At 44.8% G+C, this 24,271-nt stretch overlaps 1 protein-coding gene across 1 annotated transcript; it reads right to left on the bottom strand.

The window, feature by feature from the left end:
* Positions 1 to 1,232: 1,232 nt before the first annotated feature.
* Positions 1,233 to 24,271, bottom strand: LOC118836486 (SUN domain-containing protein 2-like). Its single transcript, XM_036743764.1, is given in 16 exon segments — positions 1,233 to 1,355; positions 1,592 to 1,684; positions 9,383 to 9,550; positions 9,706 to 9,821; positions 10,061 to 10,145; positions 10,325 to 10,546; positions 10,967 to 11,132; positions 11,533 to 11,573; positions 12,244 to 12,321; positions 12,517 to 12,771; positions 19,975 to 20,102; positions 21,088 to 21,158; positions 22,359 to 22,656; positions 23,279 to 23,414; positions 23,722 to 23,779; positions 24,135 to 24,271. Coding segments are annotated over 16 exon segments (2,175 nt in total).

The raw sequence follows: 24,271 nt of genomic DNA, 5'->3' as shown, positions 1-24,271 counted from the left end.
CCTTAAATAAGATGTAGAAGATCATGAAGAGAATCATCTCTGGTTTTATAAAAACAGCAAAAAGGAATAGAATGAAAAGGAAATTTGCAGAAAATTGAGTGTGAGACCTAATTAACTAAATCACTCCAAGAATATTGATTAAAGATGAAACTGGCAAGAAGACAACACAAATACTACAAAGAGAACAGATCTCTTGGTGTTTCTGTAACAAATGATTTTATCATCGACCACATTTGGATGTTTCTGTCCCTCATGTCTCATCTATAGAAAATGGGAAAAACTGCTTTATTGAGAAATGTTTCTTGATTGATAACATGATCAGCATGAGGCACCTTCACTTGCTTTCCTTTCACTCTCTTAGCTCTCTGTATTTTGGTCTCCAAACTCATTATTCAGCCAAAATTGCTCTCTTATGATCTAATGACCTTTTCTCAGTCTTAATCCTCCTTCATCTCTCTACAGCATTTAGTATGATCAGTCAGTCAATAAATATTGATTAAATGCTTACTATGCTAACAGCTAGGAATACAAAGAAAGGCAAAAACACGGTGCCTGCCCTGAAGGACCTCACAATCTGATGAGCGAGACGACATGCAAATAACTCAATACGAACAAACTATGTATGGGAAACATAAGAAATAGTCGACAGAAGGTAGAATTGAGGGGTTCGGGGAGGCTTCTTGTACAAGGTGGAGTTTTCACTGGCACTTAGAAGAAGCCAGGGAAGTCAAGATTAAGAGGGAGAATGTTCCAGGCATGGGGCACAGACAGAGAAAAGGCTGAAAAGAGAAGATGTAGGGTCATGTGCAAGGAATAGCCAGGAGGTCAGTGTCACTGGATTGAAGAAGATGTGGTGGGGACTGAAGTGTGAGAAGAAGGCTGGAAAGGGAGTAGAGGCTTAAGTCATGAAGAGCTTGGAAGGACAAGCAGAGGATTCTGCATTTGATCCAGGACAGAATAGGGAGCCATGGATTATTGAGTGGGTGGGTGACATAGACCTGCAACTTAGGAAAAATCAGTTTGATAACTGGAAGAAGTGGGGAGAGACTTGAGGCAATCAGACCCACCAGCAACTATGGCAATAGTGCAGGTGTGAGGTGATGCGGGTTGTATCAGGAGAGGGGCAGTTGGGAACTGCCCAATCAAGAAAGCCACTTTCAGTCTCAGTGAGACAACTTGCTTGATCAGACTCTGAACACTTTCCATCCCCAGGGAAATGAAGCCCTTTGCTTTCATGACAGGAGGGAAGAACTGCAGGGCTTAAGAAGATGTATTTGCTGCCTAGGCTGCCGAGATCTCAGATCCCTTGTCGAATAATGTCCAATGAACAGCTGGTATGGCATTGTGTCATTATCCTGTGGGAAGAGAAGAGTGGGGTCAGAAAGGCCTGAGATCCCCTGCTGGATGCTCTGACCCTGGAGCCCCTCTGCACCAGGAGTTCTTAAGAAACTGAATGAAGCAACAAGGTTATCCTGGCTTCCACCAAAGCTGTTTGCAAAGCCACAGAATCCCACTGGCTGGTGATCCAGCCCTCAAGATCACCAGCCTGTCTGGGTCACTGGCCAACTGCTGTGCAGCCAGCCCTCCATACCTGAATGTGGAAGGTCTGAATGGGCTCCCCAGTGTTATCATAGGTGAAGTGGCCAAGCGCCACACCCTCCAACTGCGAATTTTCATTTAGTCCCTGAAAAGAAAGAAAAGCAAAGGGAAGGGATGGATGGAGGGATGGATGGATGAATGGATGGAGGGATGGACGCATGGATGAATGGATGGATGGATGGATGGATGAATGGATGGATGGATGGATGAATGGATGGATGAATGGTCAGACAGACAGATTGGAGTGGGTTGGAGAAAAGATCTGGCTCTTAGGACAGGAATCAGATCAAATCCAGGGAGGCAAAGGAGGGGGAGGCATTGGTGGAGGGGGATGAGGAGGAGGGGGCAAAGGGAGAAGGAGAGGAGGGGCCTGAGGGGGAGGTAGAAGAAGAGACCAAGGAGGAAGACGGGGAGAAGGAGGAGGGAAGGGAGGAGGGGGAAGAAGGAGAAGAGGGGGCTGAGAAGAAGGAGAAGGCGGAGATGACTGAGGAGGCCTTTTGGGAGGAAGGGGAGGAGGAGGGGGTGAGGGCCTTGCAGGAGGAAGAGGCAGAAGGATACACTGGAGAGAGTAAAGGAGAGAAAATTGAAGCCACTGTGATGGCTCCTTGCTTGGTCCCCTCAACTCCTAGCATCTCTCTTACTAATTCAATAGAAAGATGCCTTCCCCCTCAAGTCCCTGGCCTCCTTCTCTGTCTCTTCTTCTAAGCTGCTGCAAGCCTTGGGATAAACCATTTCACTGTGGGTGCTTCAGTTCCTTCATCCATGTCAGGTTTAGCTCCTGTAGCTTGCCCCTCCCCTACCTGCTTCACCTTCTCCTCTGGCTCCATCTTTTGGCCCCAAATCCTTCTTCCAAGGACATTTCATCTCTGCCCTGAGGAAGTGACTACTTAGGGAATTGCACTCACCATCCCCACCCCATGGGACACCTGCCATAGAGGCAATGCTGTAGAAAAGGACCCTGAGATAGCATCAAAATCTTGGCTTTTGAGGGGGCAGAGCCAAGATGGCGGCCGCTAAGCAGGAATTTAGTGTGAGCTCCATACCGAGTTCCTCCAAAAACCTATAAAAAATGGCTCTGAACCAATTCTAGAATGACAGAACCCACAAAACAGCAGAGGGAAGCAGGGCTCCAGCCCAGGACAGACTGGATGGACTCTGGGTGAGGTCTATCCCGCACAGAGCTGGGAGCTGGGAACGGAGGGGAACAGAACCCAGCCTGAACAGCGTGGACCATCCAGACCAGAAGCCGGGCGGAGGGGGCCCTAGCACCCTGAATCAGTGAGCTGCGGCAGTTACCAGACTCCTTAACCCACAAACACCAAAGACTTTGGAGAAGGTTAGTGGGAAAAGCTCCAGGAGTAGAAGGAGTTCGCCGATCGGCTTCCAGCCCCAGGGGCAGCGGAGGTGGGGCAGCTACAGCTGTTGTTACTTCCGGCTCCAGGCCCACCTGGTGGGAGGAATTAACTGGCGGATCAGAGCAGGAGTGCACAGCCTGCTTAAGATCTAAGCCTAGTCCGGGTTGGGGGTTGGGGAAGGAGAAGTGCTGGTGTGGCAGAACTGGCACCTCCCCCCCAAACGTGAAACATAGAACTCTCTAGTCTACAACTAGCCTTACCCCACTGAAAAACTCAAAGGTCAAGTTAGTTGGCTGGGAACATGGCCAGGCAGCGAAAACGCACCGAGACTCAGTCTCGGACTTTGGATTCTTTCTTTGGTGACAAAGAAGACCAAAACATACAGCCAGAAGAAGTCAACAAAGTGCAAGAGCCTACACCAACAGCCTCCAAGAAAAACATGAACTGTTCCCAGGCCATGGAAGAGCTCAAAAAGGATTTGGAAAAGCAAGTTAGAGAAGTAGAGGAAAAATTGGGAAGAGAAATGAGAAGGATGCGAGAAAACCATGAAAAACATTGCTAAAGGAGACCCAAAAAAATACCGAAAAATACACTGAAGAAAACAACACCTTAAAAAACAGATTAACTCAAATGGCAAAAGAGCTCCAAAAAGCCAACGAGGAGAAGAATGCCTTGAAAGGCAGAATTAGCCAAATGGAAAAGGAGGTCCAAAAGACCACTGAAGAAAATACTACTTTAAAAATTAGATTGGAGCAAGTGAAGCTAGTGATTTTATGAGAAATCAAGATATTATAAAACAGAACCAAAGGAATGAAAAAATGGAAGATAATGCGAAATATCTCAATGGAAAAACCACTGACCTGGAAAATAGATCCAGGAGAGATAATTTAAAAATTATTGGACTACCTGAAAGCCATGATCAAAAAAAGAGCCTAGATATCATCTTTCAAGAAATTATCAAGGAGAACTGCCCTGATATTCTAGAGCCACAGGGCAAAATAGAAATTGAAAGAATCCATCGATCGCCTCCTCAAGTAGATCCCAAAAAGAAATCTCCTAGGAATATTGTCGCTAAATTCCAGAGCTCCCAGATCAAGGAGAAAATACTGCAAGCAGCCAGAAAGAAACAATTTGAGTATTGTGGAAACCCAATCAGAATAACCCAAGATCTGGCAGCTTCTACATTAAGAGATCGAAGGGCTTGGAATGCGATATTCCGGAGGTCAATGGAGCTAGGATTAAAACCTAGAATCACCTACCCAGCAAAACTGAGTATCATGTTCCAAGGCAAAATATGGACTTTCAATAAAATAGAGGACTTTCAAGCTTTCTCAGTGAAAAGACCAGAACTGAATAGAAAATTTGACTTTCAAACACAAGAATCAAGAGAAGCATGAAAAGGTAATCAAGAAACGGAAATTGCAAGGGACTTACTAAAGTTGAACTGTTTTGTTTACATTCCTACATGGAAAGATGATGAGTATGATTCATGAGACCTCAGTATTAGGGTAGCTGAAGGGAATATGCATACATATATGTTTATGTATATATATGGGTGAATGTGTATATATGTATATATCTATGTGTGTATATATATATATACATATACATATATGTATATGTATATATATATATATATATATATAGAGAGAGAGAGAGAGAGAGAGAGAGAGAGAGAGAGAGAAACAGAGAGAGAGAGAGAGAGAGAGAGAGAGAGAGAGAGAGGGAGAGAGTGGACACAGGGTGAGTTGAAGATGAAGGGAAGATATCTAAAAGAAATAAAATCAAATTAAGGGATGAGAGAGGAACATACTGAGAGAGGGAGATAAGGAGAGATAGAATGGGATGGATTATCTCCCATAAAGGTGGCAAGAGGAAGCAGTTCTATGGGAGGAGGGGAGAGGGCAGATGAGGGGGGAATGAGTGAACATTGCTCTCATCAGATTTGGCCTAAGGAGGGAATACCATACATACCTAATTGGGAATATTACCCCACAGGAAAGAAGAGGGAAGAAGATAAAAAAAATTGGGGGGATGATGGAGGGGAGGACAGATGGGGGTGGAGGTAGTCAAAAAGAAACACTTTCAAAAGGGGACAGGGTCAAGGGATAAAATTCAATAAAAGGGGATGGGTTGGGAAGGAGCAAAATATAGTTAGTCTTTCACAACTTGAGTATTGTGGAAGGGTTATACATAATGATACACATGTGGCCTATGTTGAATTGCTTGACTTCTTAGGGAGGGTGGGTGGGAAGGGAAGAGGGGAGAGAATTTGGAACTCAAAGTTTTAAAAACAGATATTCAAAAACAAACAAAAATGTTTTTGCATGCAACAAGAAAATAAGATACACAGGCAATGGGGCGTAAAAATTTATCTTGCCCTACAAGAAAGGAAGGGAAAAGGGGATGGAAGGGGAGTGGGGTGACAGAGGGGAGCGCTGACTGGGGAACAGGGCAACCAGAATATACGCCATCTTGGAGTGGGGGGGAGGGTAGAAATGGGGAGAAAATTTGTAATCCAAACTCTTGTGAAAATCAATGCTGAAAACTAAATATGTTAAATAAATTAAAAAAAAAAAGAAAAAAGAAATCTTGGCTCTTATTACTACTCTCCTTGTTCTTTCCTGGCTGCTCTCTAGGAAGAGAGGTGGAAGGGTTGGCTCTGGAGTCAGGAGCCCAGCTTCAAGGTCCTGTCTGTAAAATGGGCACATCCTTCCATTCCTCACCTCACAATGCTGCTGTTAAGAAACGGCTTTCAAAGGCTTTTTCTGCGTCTATTGAGATGATCATATGGTTTTTGCTAGTTTTGTTGTTGATATGGTCAATTATGCTAATAGTTTTCCTAATATTGAACCAGCCTTGCATTCCTGGAATAAATCCTACCTGGTCATGGTGTATTATTCTCGTAATGAGTTGCTGCAATCTTTTTGCTAATATTTCATTTAAAATTTTTGCATCAATATTCATTAGAGAAATTGGTCTATAATTTTCTTTCTCTGTTTTAACTCTACCTGGTCTAGGTATTAGTACCATATTTGTGTCATAAAAGGAATTTGGTAGGATTCCTTCTTCACCTATTTTCCCAAATAGTCTACAAAGTATTGGAATTAGTTGTTCTTTAAATGTTTGATAGAATCCACATGTAAAACCATCTGGTCCTGGAGATTTTTTCCTAGGGAGTTCGTTGATGGCCTGCTCAATTTCTTTTTCTGATATGGGGTCATTAAGAAATTTCACTTCCTTCTCTGTTAGTCTGGGCAGTTTATGTTTTTGTAGATATTCATCCAATTCTCTAAGGTTGTCTAATTTATGGGCATACAGTTGGGCAAAATAATTCCTAATTATTGTTTTGATTTCCTCTTCATTAGAGGTGACCTCACCCTTTTCATTTTTTATACTGGTAATTTGATTTTCTTCTTTCTTTTTTTTAATCAAATTGGCCAAAGGTTTGTCAATTTTATTGGTTTTTTCATAAAACCAGCTCTTTGTTTTATTTATTAATTCAATAGTTTTCTTGGTTTCAATTTTATTAATCTCTCCTTTGATTTTCAGTATTTCTAATTTGGTATTTAATTGGGGGTTTTCAATTTGCTCTTTTTCTAGCTTTTTCAGCTGTATGCCCAGATCATTGATCTCCTCTTTCCCTATTTTATTCATGTAGGCATTTAGAGATATAAAACTTCCCCTAAGAACTGCTTTTGCTGCATCCCATAAGTTTTGGTATGTTGTTTCATTATTGTCATTCTCTTGAATGAAATTATTAATTGTTTCTCTGATTTGTTCTTTGGCCCACTCACTCTTTAGAATTAAATTATTTAGTTTCCAATTAGTTTTTAGCTTATTTTTCCATGGTACTTTATTAAAAATGATTTTTATTGCATCGTGATCTGAAAAGGATGCATTGACTACTTCTGCTTTTCTGCACTGGATTGTGAGGTTTTTATGCCCTATTAAAAACACTAGAAAGCATAGGAATAAGTGGAACCTTCCTTAAAATTATAAATAGCATCTACCTATAACCATCAACAAGCATTATGGGATAAGCTAGATGCATTCCCAGTAAGATCAGGGGTGAAACAAGGATGTCCATTATCACCCCTATTATTCAATTTGGTTCTAGAAACATTAGCTGAAGCAATAAGAGAAGAAAAAGAAATTGAAGGAATTAGAATAGGAAAAGAAGAAACTAAATTATCACTTTTTGCAGATGATATGATGATTTATCTAGAGAATCCTAGAGAATCAAGTAAAAAACTACTTGAAATAATAAACAACTTTAGCAAAGTTGCAGGATATAAAATAAACCCACATAAATCCTCAGCATTCCTATACATTACTGACAAAGCCCAACAGCAAGAGATAGAAAGAGAAATTCCATTCAAAGTTACTGAAGGCACTATAAAATATTTGGGAGTCTATTTGCCAAGACAAACCCAGGGCCTATATGAACATAAATATGAAACACTTTTCACGCGAATAAAATCAGATCTAAATAAATGGAGAAATATCAGTTGCTCATGGTTAGGCCGAGCTAATATAATAAAAATGACAATTCTACCTAAATTAATCTATCTATTCAGTGCCATACCAATCGAACTACCAAAAAATTTTTTTACTGAGCTGGACAAAATAATAACAAAATTCATTTGGAAAAACAAGAGGTCTAGAGTATCTAGGATATTAATGAAAAGACATGCTAGGGATGGTGGTTTAGCCACACCAGATATTAAACTGTACTACACAGCAGCAGTCATCAAAACTGCCTGGTACTGCTTAAGAAACAGGGGTGTGGATCAGTGGAATAGGATAGGTACACAAGTAGGTGAAATCAACAAGTTTAGCAATCTACTCTTTGATAAACCCAAAGAAGCCAGTTTCTGGGCTAATAATTCACTATTTCACAAAAACTGTTGGGAAAATTGGAAAATGGTAGGGCAAAAACTGGGCATAGACCAATATCTTACACCATATACCAAAATAAAGTCAAAATGGGTTCATGATTTAGGAGTAAAAGTTGATACTCTAAGTAATTTGGGAAAGCAAGGAATAGTTTACTTATCAGATTTGTGGAAAAGTAAAGAATTCATGACCCAACAAGGGATAGAGAGCATTACAAAATGCAAAATGGATAATTTTGATTATGTCAAATTGAAATGTTTTTGTACAAAAAAAGCCAATGCAACAAGAATTAGGAGGGAAGCAGAAAATTGGGAGAAAATCTTTGCAACTAGTATCTCTGATAAAGGCCTCATCTCTAAAATATACAGGGAGCTAAGCCAAATATATAGGAATACAAGCCATTCCCCAATTGAGAAATGGTCAAAGGATATGAACAGGCAGTTTTCAGAGGAAGAAATTAAAGCTATCTACAGGCATATGAAAAAATGCTCTGGATCGCTGCTGATTAGAGAAATGCAAATCAAAACAACTCTTAGATACCACATCTCTCCTGTCAGATTGGCTAAAATAACAAATCAGGAGAATGATAAATGCTGGAAAGGATGTGGGGAAATTGGAACATTGTTGCATTGCTGGTGGAGTTGCGAGTTGTTCCAGCCATTTTGGAGGGCGGTGTGGAACTATGCCCAAAGGGCTATAGAAATGTTCATACCCTTTGACCCAGTAATACCACTTCTAGGGTTGTATCCCAAAGAAATCACGCAAGTGGGAAAAGGACCCATATGTACAAGAATATTTATAGCAGCTCTCTTTGTGGTAGCCAAGAATTGGAAAGCAAAGGGATGCCCATCGATTGGGGAATGGCTGAACAAGCTGTGGTATATGAAGGTGATGGAATACTATTGTGCCATAAGAAATGGGGATGGTGCAGACTTCATAACAACCTGGAAAAACCTACACGACATAATGCTGAGTGAGCGGAGCAGAGCCAGGAGAACGTTGTGGACAGCCACAGATATGTGGATTCCCTGAGGACCAACCCTGACATACTGCACTTCTCTCAGCAACCTAAAGGGGCAAGGACAACTCCAGGGGACTCACGATGGAGAATGCTATCTTCATTCAGAGAAAGAACTGCGAAGTTTGAATACAGACTGAGGCACACTACATGCTCGCCTTTTCTGCTTCTCTTTTGTTTTTGTTTTTGGGGTTTTTTTTTTGTTTTTTTTTGTTTTTTTGGTTCTGTTTCTTCTTTCTCATGATTCATTCCATTGGTCAAAATTCTTCTCCACGACTTGACTAGAGCATAAATTAATTCAATGCGAAGTTATACATGACAGTTATATGAGACTTCATGCCGTCTTGGGGAGGGAGGGGGAAGGGAGGGGAGAAAAACTGGAACTCAAAACTATGTAGAACCGTGTGATAAACTAAAAATAAATAAAGAAAAAAAATTTTTCAGAAAAAAAAAAAAAAAAAGAAACGGCTTTCAGCCTTTCTAGAAAGAGCTTCCAGACTCTGATACTAACCAAAATGACAAAGTCTTTGGGGGCGCTGGGAATGTTTCTGATGGGGGACAGGGTGTTGGGCACGTGCTCCAAGGTGACAGCAGTGAGGTGGATGCTGGCAGACAATCGAATACCGACAAAGCCCTGCGGGCCCCGGAATGCCCAGCAGTTGCCAGGGTAGACGTCTGGCTGTGGGAAGAAGGCAAATTAGGTGAAAGGCAGTAGGCCAATAGAACAGCTCCTGATCGTGGGGCCTCTCGGCCTGGAGAGCCCAGCCCCCACAGAGGAGGGCAGGACATGGCAGGCTAAGAGAGGTAAGCTGGGGATCCTTTTTGCAGCCCTACCTGGAGGATGGCTCTTGGGGAGTGGGAATAATACCACAAGGGGATACCAAACAGACTTAGAACAGCTATCCTGGTGTCATAGGTGGCTGAGCAGTGGCTGCTGATGATGCTGGCACCTGAAAGAGCAACAAGGAAATGAGGAGAGGGGAGGAGGTAGAAGCCTCAGGCTGGCAGGACACCAGGGTAGCCTAGGGCAGCTCTCAAGGCTACAGGGCACTGCAGGTGAATCAGCCCTCCTAACTGCTTTGTCCCATAAGGGGTATCCCCAGTTTTCCATTCCTCTTGTCCTAGAATTGCCTCCCAATTTTCTAAAACCTCATGTCTCAAGCCCTCTGGCTTTCTGTAGGCTGCCTACCTGAGGATTCCAGGGCGTAATCCACCAGCCCAATGCAGTCTTCACTATACAGCTTTAGAGCCTGTTTCACCGTCTGGCGCACTTCCTAAAACACAGGCATGGACTTATGGGCCTGACCGCCTGCAGGACCTGTCCACTCCTTGTGGGGGAGGGGCAAGCATGCTACCTGCTGGGCCAGGGCTTCCCCCTCCCTCCCGGGAGTCTCCTCTCAGGACAAACCTGGGCTTCCCACCAGCCACTCAGGGAGTGGGGCACATCTCTCACCTCCTCTGTCACCCCTCTCATTCCATCCTTGAGAAGGCTCAGCCTTTGGCTGGCAGCAGCTTCACTGGCAAACTTGACCTGCCCCTCTGCCACATGAGTAAGTATTCTCTGCTCCAGGTCCTGAAGCTGGGCCTGCACCTCCTCTAGCTGAAGGAACCCTGACTGAGTGCTCTTATCTCCAACAAGAAACTGATTGATCCAGGCTGGGAAATGTGACTCCACCTAGAACCCAGCAGAGAAGAGAGCTCAGCAAACACCTGAGAAACAGCAGAGGTGAGGAAGGAAGAGGGCCTCAACAGGGGCCTTTGGGTGTCTAGAGAGACTCTGAGGGTTCAGGGCCTGCATGTGCCTGCCTGGTGCCAGTGAAGGCAAGATTGTGAACCAACTAACTGGTGTTTCTCCACTGCTTTGGGGTCTGCAAATAGGATCCCATTGGTCCCTCTGCGGCTTACTCTTGTCCCATTTGACAGATGAGAAATGTCCCCTCCATGTCACTAAGTCCACCCAATAGGCCCAATCATGGAGAAGCACCCAGTGGACACCTTAGAGGTTTCAACCTCCCTGGGCAAATGCCCAGGCAGCAGCAGCCAGTATTGGATTGAGGGGAATGGGCGGCCTAACCAGGGAACTGGGGGGACTCACATCACTTCGCAGGGCTGCCATCTTCTCTCACCAAAGGTCTATTTCTTCTGCCACTGCAGCTTGTCTCTGGCTCAAGGCCACCAGCTCCTGCTTCATGCTAGCCAGCTGGGCCTGCAGTGGACCCATTTCCTTTACAATGTTTTCCTGGATAGCTTCTTGGGCCAAACTAGCCAGTGACAAAAGGAAAGGTCAAGGTCCACCACTGCATAGTCATGGAGAATGGCTTCAAGCAGAGGCCAGGAAATGGAACAGGCTCACTTGAAGAAAACCGCCATCCAATGGAAAGAACAGAGCAAGAGACCTGGCTTCACGTCTTCCCTTTTACTCCTTGGGTCACCCTGGGCAGGTCATTTCCCTCCCAGCCCTCACTACTTTCATCTGCTCTTTGAAGACCTCACCATCTCTGATTGATCTTATGGACATGCTAACCCAAGTATTCTGGCTCCACTACCACCCCTACTCCTCCACCCCCATCCCCACCCACAATCTCAGTTTTAACTTCTCTGCTCTAGCTTACTAGCCCTACTTGCATCCCTTTGACTTTAGAAGTCACTTTGGAACCTTACCTCTGCCACTCCAACTTGACCTGGAGCATTCATCTTTCTAGCTCCCGTAAGGAAAATGAGGCTACATTGAGACCGATAAAAATATCAGCTCCTCATTCTGGGGACTTGTGGTCTTCTCTGGGTAGGCCCTCTGTCTGCTGAGGAGAATCCTATTCTCTACAAACTGTTGGGCTCCAGAAATCTTGATCTTGGGTCCAGGTTAGACCTTTCCGAGACTGGCCTCCTGTCCTACCATGCCACCAAGAGGAGGCACCTGAGAAAGGTCCAAGCTCAGCTAGGAGTAGGCATCAACCACTTTCCCCACAGTGGTAAGGTTATCTCTTGGTCCCTTGAAGAAAGTTTCAAACTTAGCTCTTAAGTCCCATTCTTCTCCTTCACAGTCATATCCTTCCCTAGTCTTCCGGCATGGATGTGCTCAGCACATGGGACAGGTCTCAGACACTTGCTGTAGGAGGAGGTCTAGGTTTGTTTGAGGTCAGTAAGCTCCTTGCTCATCCTTCAGACAACAGGATCCAGGGTCATCAGGTAGCTCTGTTAGCAAGTGGCCATCTCTTAGCATGACCAGAGTCTTTGTCAATCTAAGATGCTCCCAGACAGGTATGGAATGTGGCCAGAACCCCACAGACAAGTGCCAGGCCCCCTGAGAGGCCTCTCCTGAGATGCCCACCCCCACTGTCTCTGCCTCCAGAAAAAGCTGAGTTTCTAGATTACCTGGCACACCCAAGTAATCTTCTTTAAGATGTTATTCAAGTCTTGATGACTTTCAGCCCTGAGCTTGGCCATCACTTCCTGAGGAGAAGGGACAAGGAGATAGACCTTCAACAAGACCCAGGGAACTTGGCAGGCTCTGGGGAGCCCAGAGTACTGCCTCACCTCAAGATGTCCATGCCCCCTACTGCCCCTGTTGGTCAAACTGAGAGAGGCCAGTCCTGGTGAACTAGTCTGAGCAGGAGAGCAGGTGAGCAGCTCCTGCTTTCTCCTCACCTGGATGTAGGCAGTACTGTCCCTGCGGAAGTCTTGCTTCAGAGTGGCTTCCCATCGGCTCACCAGGCCCTTCAGGACAGTCAGAATGTCTTCCTGGCTCAGGCATTTCCCATCTCCATTCCCAATGGCCCCTGGCTGTAGCTGCAGGTGTTCCAGCCTAGCAGCCTCCTTCTGCCAATGAGCAGAGGAATCTGATGTCAGAGTCTCCAGTCATCTTCCTGAACAATGAACCCATGACAGGACATGTTGTTCAGCCTTGGGAACAAGAAGGAAAACAAACAAAGATCAAAAGCCTCTTAGGAGGATGAACAAGGAACACTGGGCGTTAGAGACTCCCGCGTTTACTAAGCACACAAGCACCAAGAAAGGAACCTTTCTTACACACTGGGAACTTCTATCCTATTGGCGGAGACAAGAACATTCCAAACCACCAGGTATTTAACTGCCATGTATAGAATTCTTCATTTTACATTGATGGTGTTTACATTTTTGGATACTCTTTTGGCCCCTCCCATTAGAATGGACATTTCCTGCTAATGGGAATTGTTTCTTTCTTTGTACCTGAATGACCAAGGCCAGGATCTGGCACATAATAAGTGCTTAGTAAAGGCCTGTGGATGAACAGGTTAATTGGAGAAAGGGCACGAGCTTGTGAGGAGGAGAGCAGAACTAAAAGAGTAAAGGGAACACAGAATGAATTCTCAGCATGGAGGCAGCCATTTTGGCAAGGTCACCAAGTATGGAAGGACTGAGGCCCAGGGAGGCTAAGCCTGGAAAGAGAGAGTAGAGCTGTTTTAGCCCAGAGGCAAAGGGGAGCCCCTGGAGTTGGCTGAGGAGGAAAGTTACCACCAAGCTTCTCTGTCCTTAAGGATAGTTCCTTTGGGAGGAGAGTGAAGAATGGACTGGAGGCAGGGAGGCCACTCAGGAGTCTGCAGCAGTGACCCATGTGAGAGATTAGTAAAAGTTAGGCAAAGTTAAGTTTCCATAGATGAGGTCATTAAGTTCCAAAGAATATTTCATTAAATGTCAGCTTGAACAAAGTAAAAATTAACCAGGATGAGGGTCCCCAGCCAATCCAAATAAAGTTTACTGTTTTGCATAAACCGCAGCCTCAGGATGTTTATTAAAACATGGACTAAACCAGTCAGATAACAGTCAGGGATGAAGGGAGAACTAGGTCAACTGGCTACCATGTATGCCCAATTGGTTAATTGAATATTACTTTACATGCCAACAGGGAGGAGTTTTCCGCCATTTTAGAACATGGGAAGTATGTTGGGGGGGGTAACATACCAAGGAGTTGCATATGAGAGGCATGTAGAGAAGATTGTAACTCGGAAGGGAGCAGACCAATCCATTTTCTGAAGGGAGGTACTGAGCTGATGCTGCATCTCTCTATGTCAGTCTAAAAGAATAAAGATGGTCTTGCTCCTGTATTCCCAACACCCTCATCCTAAAGAAGGGAGGAGTCCACTCCTAGCCAGAAACATTTACCAATTCCTTTGGATTCCTCATTAAGAATAAATTGCCCTTGATCCTTGAATTTCAGTGTCAAGTGTATTTCTAACACCCAGGAGAGAGTGATGAGGGCTTGAACTGGGGTGGCCAGGGTTAGGAAGGTAGAAATGGCAAAGAAGCTAAGAGAGTTCAGCGTAAAAGTCTGGGTCAGTGACCTACCCAAGAGGTGCAAAGGAGGCCAAGCATGCAGAAGGTCCACCCTCTCCATGCCCTAGTATTCATACAGAACCTGGGCAGAGCCAAGATAGCAGAGGGAGGCTCAGCATTTTAGCTGAGCCCAGTCCACCTCCCCTCTAGCCATCTAGAAAATATGCCAGATAGTATTCTGATCAGGAAAGCCAAGAAAAAGTCCCCATGAGTCAGTTTTCCAGACCAGGGAAGCTGAAAAAGAAAGAGAGGGCTGAGTACACTGGGGTGGGAGCTGGTCATGAGACCAGCATAATGTCAACTGGGACGGTGGGAAGTATTTCAGTACCCAAGGATGGCAAAAAGGCTGGGACTGAATCCCTGGGCAGGAGAAGGTCCTAGAGGACCTGTAGGAGGGCTAAGAAGAGGAATGGGGCCAGGTGGCACCTCTGGGCCACAGACATAGGGCAGACAGGAGCAGTCATGAGTGAGCCAGGGATCCACAAATTCCTCAAACAGAGCTTATAGCTGGCCTGAACCCACAGCACAGCAGGTTACTCAGTGGAAACCTTTAGTACTGCATGTAAGCCTGCAATGGGATACTTGGGGGAGTAGATGCACACACACAAGGACAGTCAATAAGCTTGGCCCCTGCAGAACCTCAAAGTGGGCTAACAGTGACTGACTCCAATAACATTCTACAGAAACTAAACCACCCACAAGCCAGTAGACCCAATCATGAGTCAAGGGCTTTGCACAGCTCAGACAAGGAGAACAGTGAACAGATCACACCACTTTGGAAGCACTAAAACCTTGATGAGTTTCTTGAAGCATTCTGAGAAAGCTCACAGGTGAGCAGATCCCAACACCAACATAAAGTTCATGACGAAGAAATATGCTGAAAGAACGAGTACACCAAAAAATGAATGTGACCGTTAAGAGCTTCTATGGTGACAGGGAAGCTCAACACAGAAAGACAGAAGAAGACTGTGACTTGAAAGCATCTTCAAGGAAAGCCTCAAAGAAAAAGTGCACATTGACACAAGCTGAACAAAAATTCCTAGAAGAACTAAAGAACAAGATGAAAGTGAGCAAAAACAATGATTTTAGACACTAAATAAGAGTGGAAGAGGAAAAATTAAAAAAAACAAGGGCAGTGACGGAAAGATCTAAGAGTTTGGTAAATGTCGCCCAAAAATACTGACGAGAGACCCTTCAAAATTAAAACTGAGCAAACAGAAGATAAATAACTATGAGACAGCAAGAGAAAAAAGAAAATAGATTAGAAGGAATGAACAAATAAGAGAAAATTTGTAATATCTCATATAAAAAACAATGACGTAGAAATGAATTGAGGAGCGATAATTTAAGAGTCAATGCTCCACCTAAAAGCCAGGAACAAAAAAAGGGAGCGGTGCGCCACTTAATATTTTTGAAGATATTATAAAGTAAAAGTGCCCAAATGTCTTAGAATCAGAGATCAAAGTAAAACTGGAAAGAACCCACCAATCAGTTCTTGAAAGAAACCCCCAAATGAAACCCCCAGGAATTGCATACAATCCAGAGCTCCCAAGTCAAGGAGAAAATCCTGCTGGCAGCCAGAGAGAAATAATCCAAATACTGTCAGGAAACATGAGATTTAGCAGCTTCCTCACTAAAGGAGTACAGGGCTTAGTATATGATATTCTGCAATGCAAAAGGTCTGGGATTAGAGCCAAGCATATATTCCCATAGGGGAACGGGAACACTTCATGAAGAGAGAACTTTCAAGCATTCCTTATGAAAACACCAGAGAGAAATAGAAAATCTGACATTCAAACACAGAACTCAAGAGAAGCATAATAAGGTCAACAGGAATGAGGAATGACAAGGCAATCAACAAGGGTAAATTGTCTGAGTCTCTTGTGTGGCTAGATGATAGATGGAACCCCTTCAGAATTTCATGATGACCAGGGGCCTTTGAGGGAATCTAATTAGATAGCAGTCCAAGAATGATTCTATTCTGTTGTGATGATCTCCAAAGAATGGAAGGGCGAGGCAGAGAAATGTACTGGAAGAGGGGGAAGCAGAGAAAGAATGGAGAAACTGATCCCATCCATACGGAAGGGATTATGCAATGGATGAGAGAAGAGAAGAACAGGGAACACTTGAAACTTATTCTCATCTGAACTGGTTGAAGGAGGTAAGAATACACATGCACATACAATTATGCATGGAAATTCATCTTACCCAAAGAAAAGTAAGAGGAAAAGGGGTTAAACGAAAGGTGAGGGGGAGGTAAGAATGAGAGAGGGGGTAGATTAAGGGAGGCAATGGTCAGAAGCAAAAGGGCAAGAAGACGGGCCAGGCTCAAAAAGAAAAGATTAAGTGCAAAAGAATAGGATGGAGCAAAATATACATTTAGGGGTCATAACTGTGAATGTGAATGAGATGAAAGAATGAAAGAGTAGAGTAGGACGGATTAGAAATCAGAATCTAACAATATGGTCTCTACAAGAAGTACACTTGAAACAGAGTGATACACAAACAGAGAAGGAGTTGGGGCAAAAGAATGGATCTTCAAGAATGGATCCTAAAGAATGGAAGATACAGATAGATAGATAGATAGATAGAAAGATAGATAGATAGATAGATAGATAGACAGAAATATAGATATATATGTACATATATACACAAAATATATCCATATACACATATAAATGCATATCATACATACATATATATGTATATAGATATATCTAACTCTTAGTTATTTGTACTAATAGATCACAAAAACTTTTTGGGTATTTTCCAAATTACCTGCATCTCTCTCTGAGGAGAGAAGCTACACTGGGAAAGGTAGGTTATGTAAAAACAAAAGACATCAAGATTTTTGGAAACAAATCAGCAAATGCATAAAATCAATGAGGGAGCATGAAAACTGTTTGCAGACTTTTGTGGACAGGGGATGAGACTTGTTTTAGATGACCCAGCTGGACAGAAATCACACACATATCAGAGGCGAAGACAACTTTCTAATAAGGCAAGTCACTAAAAGGGGAAGGGGCTACCTCAGGAGGTCAAGGGCCTCCATTTTCCAGGACCAGGTTGAATAGGAAGGCTGAGGGGCCTTCCTGCTCTTTGTTGTTTCATGAGGTCACTGTTTGTATTCTTTATTCACTACTCTCTTCTCTTTTGCCAGTGGCCTGTCCTCAAACACAGTCTTACCTTTTGCTGCCATGACTTCTTTGCTCGGCAAAGAGCAGCTGGTCTCTGACACAGGCAGCCTCCAGGCTTGCTAGCCTTCTCACTGAAATGTGGTGTTTTGAGGCAGTAGTCACTCATCCTTGGGAAAGCATGCTATGAGTCAGTGTTGCTTTTGTCCATGCATGAATTCTTAACGTATCTGAACAAGAAGAAATGGAGCTGTTGGATCTATACTGTGTCTCCTACTACTTTTTTGTCCCTCTTTCTTCTAATTTGCTCTTGATTTTAACCTTTGTTGAGCCCAGTGACTGATCTGATGTTGGATGCTGAAATGAATTATGTAACCAATATTTCTTATTCTGTGAACATGGTCTGTTCTTGTTTTCTTCATGATTCTGACCATGTATGTTGTATCTAAGGACTCTCTTACTGACAAATTGTATTAGTGTCTTCTTCTCTTGCACGTTGTTTTGAAGAATGCATACAATTCCAATCAATCAACACTGATAAACTCCTCTGCGGGGTGTTGGGGTCACAAGGACAAAATGATTTAATCAGATTCCTCGTAGACTTTCTTTGCCATCTGTAAACACGGTGTTTGCTTATTATGCTCATTGCTTATGCTTATGCTTATGCTCATGCTCCTTGTGAGTATAACTTTGGGGCTTTCGAGTTGCCTTGAAAATGTGATAAAACACAAGTCTTAAGGTTGACTTGTCTTCTCCAAGGGGAGTCTGTGAGTAATCATTCCACTGATTTTCCCCCTCTCCCAGTTGAAAAGAAATCCTTGCAGTGAACATAAGATGTCAGGCAAATCAAATTCTGACCCTGGCTATTTCCAAAATCATGGGCCTGAGTCTGCATCGGACATCCAGCACTTCATTGTTGCTGCTCTCCAGAGGCAGGTCCTTGACCCCACCACTCCATGTGGCCACTCAGATTATACAGGAAGAATGCTAACCACACACATCATGCTCATAGATGGTCTAAAGACTGAGGGAGACGTAGTAGCCCCGAGCATCTGCTTGTTATCCTCCCATAGCCACGGCTATAACATGTCTCTTCCAGAGGCCTAGTGGGGAAGGGAGGAGGAAGGAGAGGCGATCGCCCAAGGGCCCTGCTGCAAGCACCTTGGAAAACACTGACATCACTGCTAGTTGCCTGTTTCCCCTCAGGCTGCTTCTGCTTTTGAGGTGACAAACTCTATCCTAGTACCCCAAACCCCAAAATTTCATTTCAATTTGAAGATCTTGCCAACTGCCCCATTTTGTAACAACAGTGTTCCTTGTAGCTACTGTGGAGGTGTAAAGCCAATAACACAGGCATACAAGAGGGCTGCTAGCATATGTCCTTTGATCTGCTTCTCTAAAGGAAAGCAACTGTAATGGCTTAACAATCTTACTTGAATTAAGCATATGCATGTCATTCACTGAGTTCAAGGGAAAAAGTCAGCACCTTGAACTTCAGAGCAAATACCAACAGAAATTACAAACAGAGAAAATAACGGAAAACAATAGACAGGCTGCTAAATGTGTTGCCATAGCAATACAAGCATAGTTAGCAGAGACAGAGGCACAGAAATCTGGGTTTTCAAAGCTGGGGGCTCCTTAACAGCAACCCATAGTCTCATCCGGCCAAATTACACAAACATTCTTCCAATTAATGAGCCCCCCAAAAATGTATATATACTCAGAGTATATATACTCTGTATATACCTCAGAGTATATGTACTCTTTCCAATCAAGGACTCCTAATTCAATCAAAGACTCTTGATTCAAGCAAAGGCAAGACTCAATCAAAGACTCTTGATTTTCTTACTGCTGAGAATCGCTCCAAAAAAACACCAAATAGTCCCACATTTTTTGCTATTAACTTGTATGAACTGATATAGGGAGGAGTAAGCAAACCACAAAGACAAACAACTGGGAAAGACTTTGGAACTCTGATTAATGCGATGATCAACTACTCTTCTGGCAAATGAGCCAATTTCTGACAGTGAGAGAATAGACTCAAGAAGCAGAAGGAGACATGCATCTCTTAGACATGTCCAAGGAGGGACTGATTTGCTGGATGCTGCACGTTTGTTACAAGTGGTTTGTTGTGCATTTTCGCAAATAGGTGGGTGGTGAGAGGAAAATAAAACAGATTGTTTTAATAAAAAATTAAAACAAAGTACCTTTTTATGACTAACCCTGCTTCTCCATTCTCCCATGCCTCATGGTGCTACAGAGTTGACCTTACCAAGGACTGTATCTGACAGACCCGGCCAGGCCAAGACAGGCTTCAAGGATGGTATGACAATAGTCTGTATTGCCACCCTATAAGAAACAGCACAGCCAATGCTCTCTACTTCTGTGCTCCCATTGGGTCTTTTAGATTTTGTTTGTACCTAATTGTCTCCTCATCAGTCTAGGAGGTTCTCAGGGGCATGGACTGTAAGATTGTTTGTTTGGTTTGGCCTTTCTTCGAATCCCAGTGGCTTAGGATATTGCCTGACACACAGTAAGCCATGATTAGTAAGAGCTTGTTGACTAAGTAACACTAGGTTGAGAGGAATGAACTTGATTGTGAGCAAGGTGTCTGCCCATGGTGTGCAAACCATTCTTGGTAAAAATCCCAGACACTCACCTGGAAATATGGGGTAGATTTTCCTGATTCCTGTGACTCCTCACTCTTGCTGCTTCCTTTTGCTGCCCACCAGGAAAGCATAGGAGGGTGGAAAGTCTGCAGTCCATAGGGGTTGAAAGACCAAGCACCTAGCACATGGGAGCAAAGGCTAATTGAGGCAGAGGCTATGGCACCAGAAGGGTAAAAAGTAGAGGTTGAGGACCTACATCTGGACTGACTCTGGCAGTGTCACATCTATGCAAGCACAGACTCCAGTCCAAGAAAAGCAGATGCCTGACAAGCTCCATGACATGGAAGGCAATGGCTAGAGCCACTTCCACCACAAGAGCCTACAGAAAAGGATTCCCTTTCACATGATCCTCTCAGGAGGTCATGATATAATTTCGAATTGTGGCAAAAAAGATACATAAGAATAAGATGGTGAGAGGACATGGAATATAAACCAAGAAGTCCTGCCTCATCATCCCAGGCCTAGTCTACACACTGCTCTCTTCCTTCTGAAGGAGGACCAGATGCTTTCAAGTGATGCCACCTGAATACAGGTCCTGGTGACTGTCTGCTTGTGGTGTCATCATTCATGAGCTTGTTTTTTTTCTCACAGTATGGAGTGAGTAACATCATGGCTCCTGAGCAAGAGTCCAGCCCTTCTGGGATCATCTAGGGAGGACCACCCTGTCTGTTCTCAACAATGAGAAGGGGCGAAGTCCCCAGTGCTGCCGTTGCCTCTGTCCTACCCAGATAACTGACTCAGCTCCTCTACCACTCCCCCGCCTTCAAGTGCCTGGTCAGTGAACACTCAGTGCACAGATAAAATATGCCCCTGGGAAGCCTCACAGCTACCCCAACCACATAAGGGAGGCCTGCATACAGAAGAAGCACAAAAAGTTGTGTTGAAATGGATTAGGAGAAGGAGACACAAGACATAACTTTCACATTTTAGGCATGAAAACTTCCCCATATGAGGCCAGGGTCCCTTTTCCCCAGGCTTTTGTCCCAGCTCCCTAAAGGCTCCCCGTCAAAGCTCTATCTTCCAGACTTTCCTTCCACGGCCCTGCCATCAAACCCTGGGCCATCCTCCCTCCCAGGCTGCCCTGGGGACTCAGTAAGCCTCACCAAAAGTCAGTGAAACCAGAAGCAATGGCAATAGAAGACACAGGAGCAGCTTCTTCGAAGTCGGAAAGCACCTGTATTTCATGGGGATGAAATGAAGGAGGAGATGGTAGCAGCTGCCCTTCCCCACCACAGTCTCCTGTGACACCCTCCCTGAGCCGGCAATGAAACAACCAAAAGGGTGTGCCCCTATCCAGGCACAGACAAGATGTGGAGCTCTGGGGTTTTATGGACAGCCCTGGAGGTCAAGTGGAAAGAGAAAACTGGCCTTTGGGAAATGCATTAATGTTGTCATGAATGGTGACAGGGTGCCCTTTGGCAGCTTTGCTGGAAGGCTTCTCCCTATCAGACCTCCATCAGAAATGTGTGAATATGCTAAGTCTTTCAGTGCTTGTAAATTTGAACTTGGAATTGCTGCAGGAGGAAGGCCTGCTAAGTCTGGCTGGTCACCCTTGGCCTAGCCTGGGGCCCCAAGAATCTGGAGCAGGGCTGAGGAACCTGCTGACCTTGAGGCCACATGTGGGCTGCTAGCTCCTCAAGTACAGTCCTTTGACTGAATCCAAACATCACAGAATATATCTCTGAATAAAAGGATTTGTGCTGTAAAATTTGGACTCAGTCAAAAAGCCACACCAGAGGACCCAGAAGGCCAAATGTGGCCTGGAGACTACAAGTTCCCCACACCTGCTCTAAAGGCTCTTGGACCCAGGCCTGGAAACAGCCTGGAAACCTGGACATGCTCCTCCACAGAGAAACTACAAGAATGGCCTGGATACCTGGAGGAATGGGAAAATAATTCTGGATTCCAAACCCAAAGTAAGGATTGTTCCTGGAAACTCAGTCCCTCCAAGGTGAACCCACCAGACTCAGTTGATATCAGAGACAGGAACTACTGAGGGGAGAACTGCTCCAAGATACTCAGGAAGAGAGTGCTCACAACCAACTCACTTCCCTGAAGAGCCAAGAGTAATGGGGGCTGGCGTGTGCCAAGTAGCTCTGGAGGAGGGCAAGCCATACACAATCATCTTCTCCAATCATCTTCTTTAAGTCAACACACTCAGTCAAGCCCTGATTGGTAGCTGACTCTCACCAGCAGGTTACAGGACACCCCTGAACCTGACCTGATCCACTCTCATAAGATTCAGTGCATAAAAGTCTGAAAAAGCTGAAATCCAACATGGCAAAGCCTATGGGGAAACTGATCTCAAGGACTGTGGAGCTCTTTGGGCCATTGGATCTTTGATTCTGGCAGGCCTCAGGGAGGCCTCACTGACCTGTTGAAGACAATGATGTCCATCAGGGAGGCAGCTGTGGTCACGAAATAGCAGCTGGTGCCGAGCCACGAGGACAACAGGCCAAAGAGCCACCCTGTAAAAGTCCCAGCAGAGGGCTTCAAAGACTTTGCCCTCCAAGCCCATCCTGGCCCAGAGTTAGCCTGGTCCCAGCCTGCTAACTCTGCAGCTGCTTCTTGCTCTTCTGCTCTTGGATCCTCCCAAGGCTCTCTCACTGTGCTTGGGGATCCTTCCATAAGAAGCTCATCTCCACACACTGTCCTAGAGTTACTCCACTCAGCTTGAAGCAGAAGCAGTTGCCAAAGGTGGGATGCCTGGCAGAACTTTTCAGACACAACTCAGATATCTCACCTCTTTGCTGGGTGGAGCCCTGAAGCCCATCCCACCTGCTCTAGGGCAGGGAGTGAATTTTGCCCAAGGGTGAAATATGGCCCACATCCTACTCTTGTATGAGCTAAGGATTGTTTTCAAGATGATGAAACTTTATTTCAGTAGAGAAAGACCATTTTTAACTCATTGGCTGTGGAAAACCAGTTGGCCTTCAGCCTTAGGGGGTAGGGTTATTCTCCCAGGAACCTCTAAAAGTGCCATCTATGGGGCTGAGGGCCTTCAGGAGAATGGAAGGATCTTCAGTGTGAGAGGATCCAGGCAGATGAGCCAACCCAACCCAATACAATCTTATGTCTCACAGGAGGAAACAGAGATCCAAATAGGAGCAGACCAACACATGTCAGAGACAAGCCTAAAAGCCAACCACCCTGGAAATCTTGAGAAGACAGGGAGGAGCTTCTCCTCTTCTTCTTCCCAGCCCAAGCCCTCAGGTTTGTCAACTCTGGGCCGAGCTCACCATTTTCACTCCACGAAGATTACAGCTGTTCTACTAGAAATGAGCTTCTGGTCACCCAGGTGGCCCAGGGTCCCCTGACAGAGGCCTGCCTGACCACCGATTCCTTGTAAGTGGTGTGAGGATTGGAAACAGGGTCCAGGGGACAGGCTGATGACAGGCATTTCGCTTCCCTGGTCTTCCTCCTCATAGTCCTGGGGGGCACCAAGCATGAAGAACAAAGGTGAGAAAGAGGGCCAAAAAGACAAAGGGTGAGAAAGACAGGGAGGGGGAAAGGCCAGGAGGAAGAGACTTTTTCAGAGAATTCCAGGATGAAAAGAAATGATACCCAAAGCCCTCTTTTCCTGTTCTTATTTTTTAAGCTGATGGATAACTTTGAATGTTGGAGGTGGCATTGAACAAAGTCACAGCTACCATACACCAGGGAAGGCCCCTTTCCAAATTAAACCACCATGGTGACGTATGAGAGCAATTAACAGCCTCCTGAACCTGTCTCTTCACCCACAAGTCCTTCACCACCAGTGGGTTCCTATGCCCTTGTTGGGCACTGCAGCTCATCCTAGTAAACATGGGCATTGGTGCTAGGGTGAAGTGATTCATGGCAGAAGGCATTCGTTCCCTGCTCAGCTTCAAACTTCAGGGTTTCCAGCCTTCAGGACATTCAAAGCTGCCCCTCCCTAGTCCCTGTTCGAAGACAGTGAAAGCAGCAGTAGCCCAGCTTGTGGGAGAAGGGGAAGAGATGGTGCTGGGGACAAGAAATTCTCACATTTGTGGGGAAAGCAAGCAGTTGAGTCATGTCTCCACCAAAGATGGGGCCAAAAAAGACATGTGCACATGGAAGCTGCCAAGGCCCTTGGTTGCACTGGGCAGTTGTGGTCTGGAAGGTAGCTTAGGCTCACTCTGGCACAACTTACCTAAAGGCACTGTCCTGGAAGGCTGGGTGCTGGCCAGCTACCAGGGAAATCCCTGTGCTGCTGCTGGTGCTGCTGCTGCCACTGCCTCCATTGTCACCATTGTAACGCCGCATCAGGCGCTCACTGCGTCGGGGCAT

The sequence above is a fragment of the Trichosurus vulpecula genome, chromosome 2 (assembly GCF_011100635.1).
Source record: "Trichosurus vulpecula isolate mTriVul1 chromosome 2, mTriVul1.pri, whole genome shotgun sequence".
Lineage (NCBI taxonomy): Eukaryota > Metazoa > Chordata > Mammalia > Diprotodontia > Phalangeridae > Trichosurus > Trichosurus vulpecula.
This window is presented reverse-complemented; position numbering and strand designations above follow the sequence as displayed.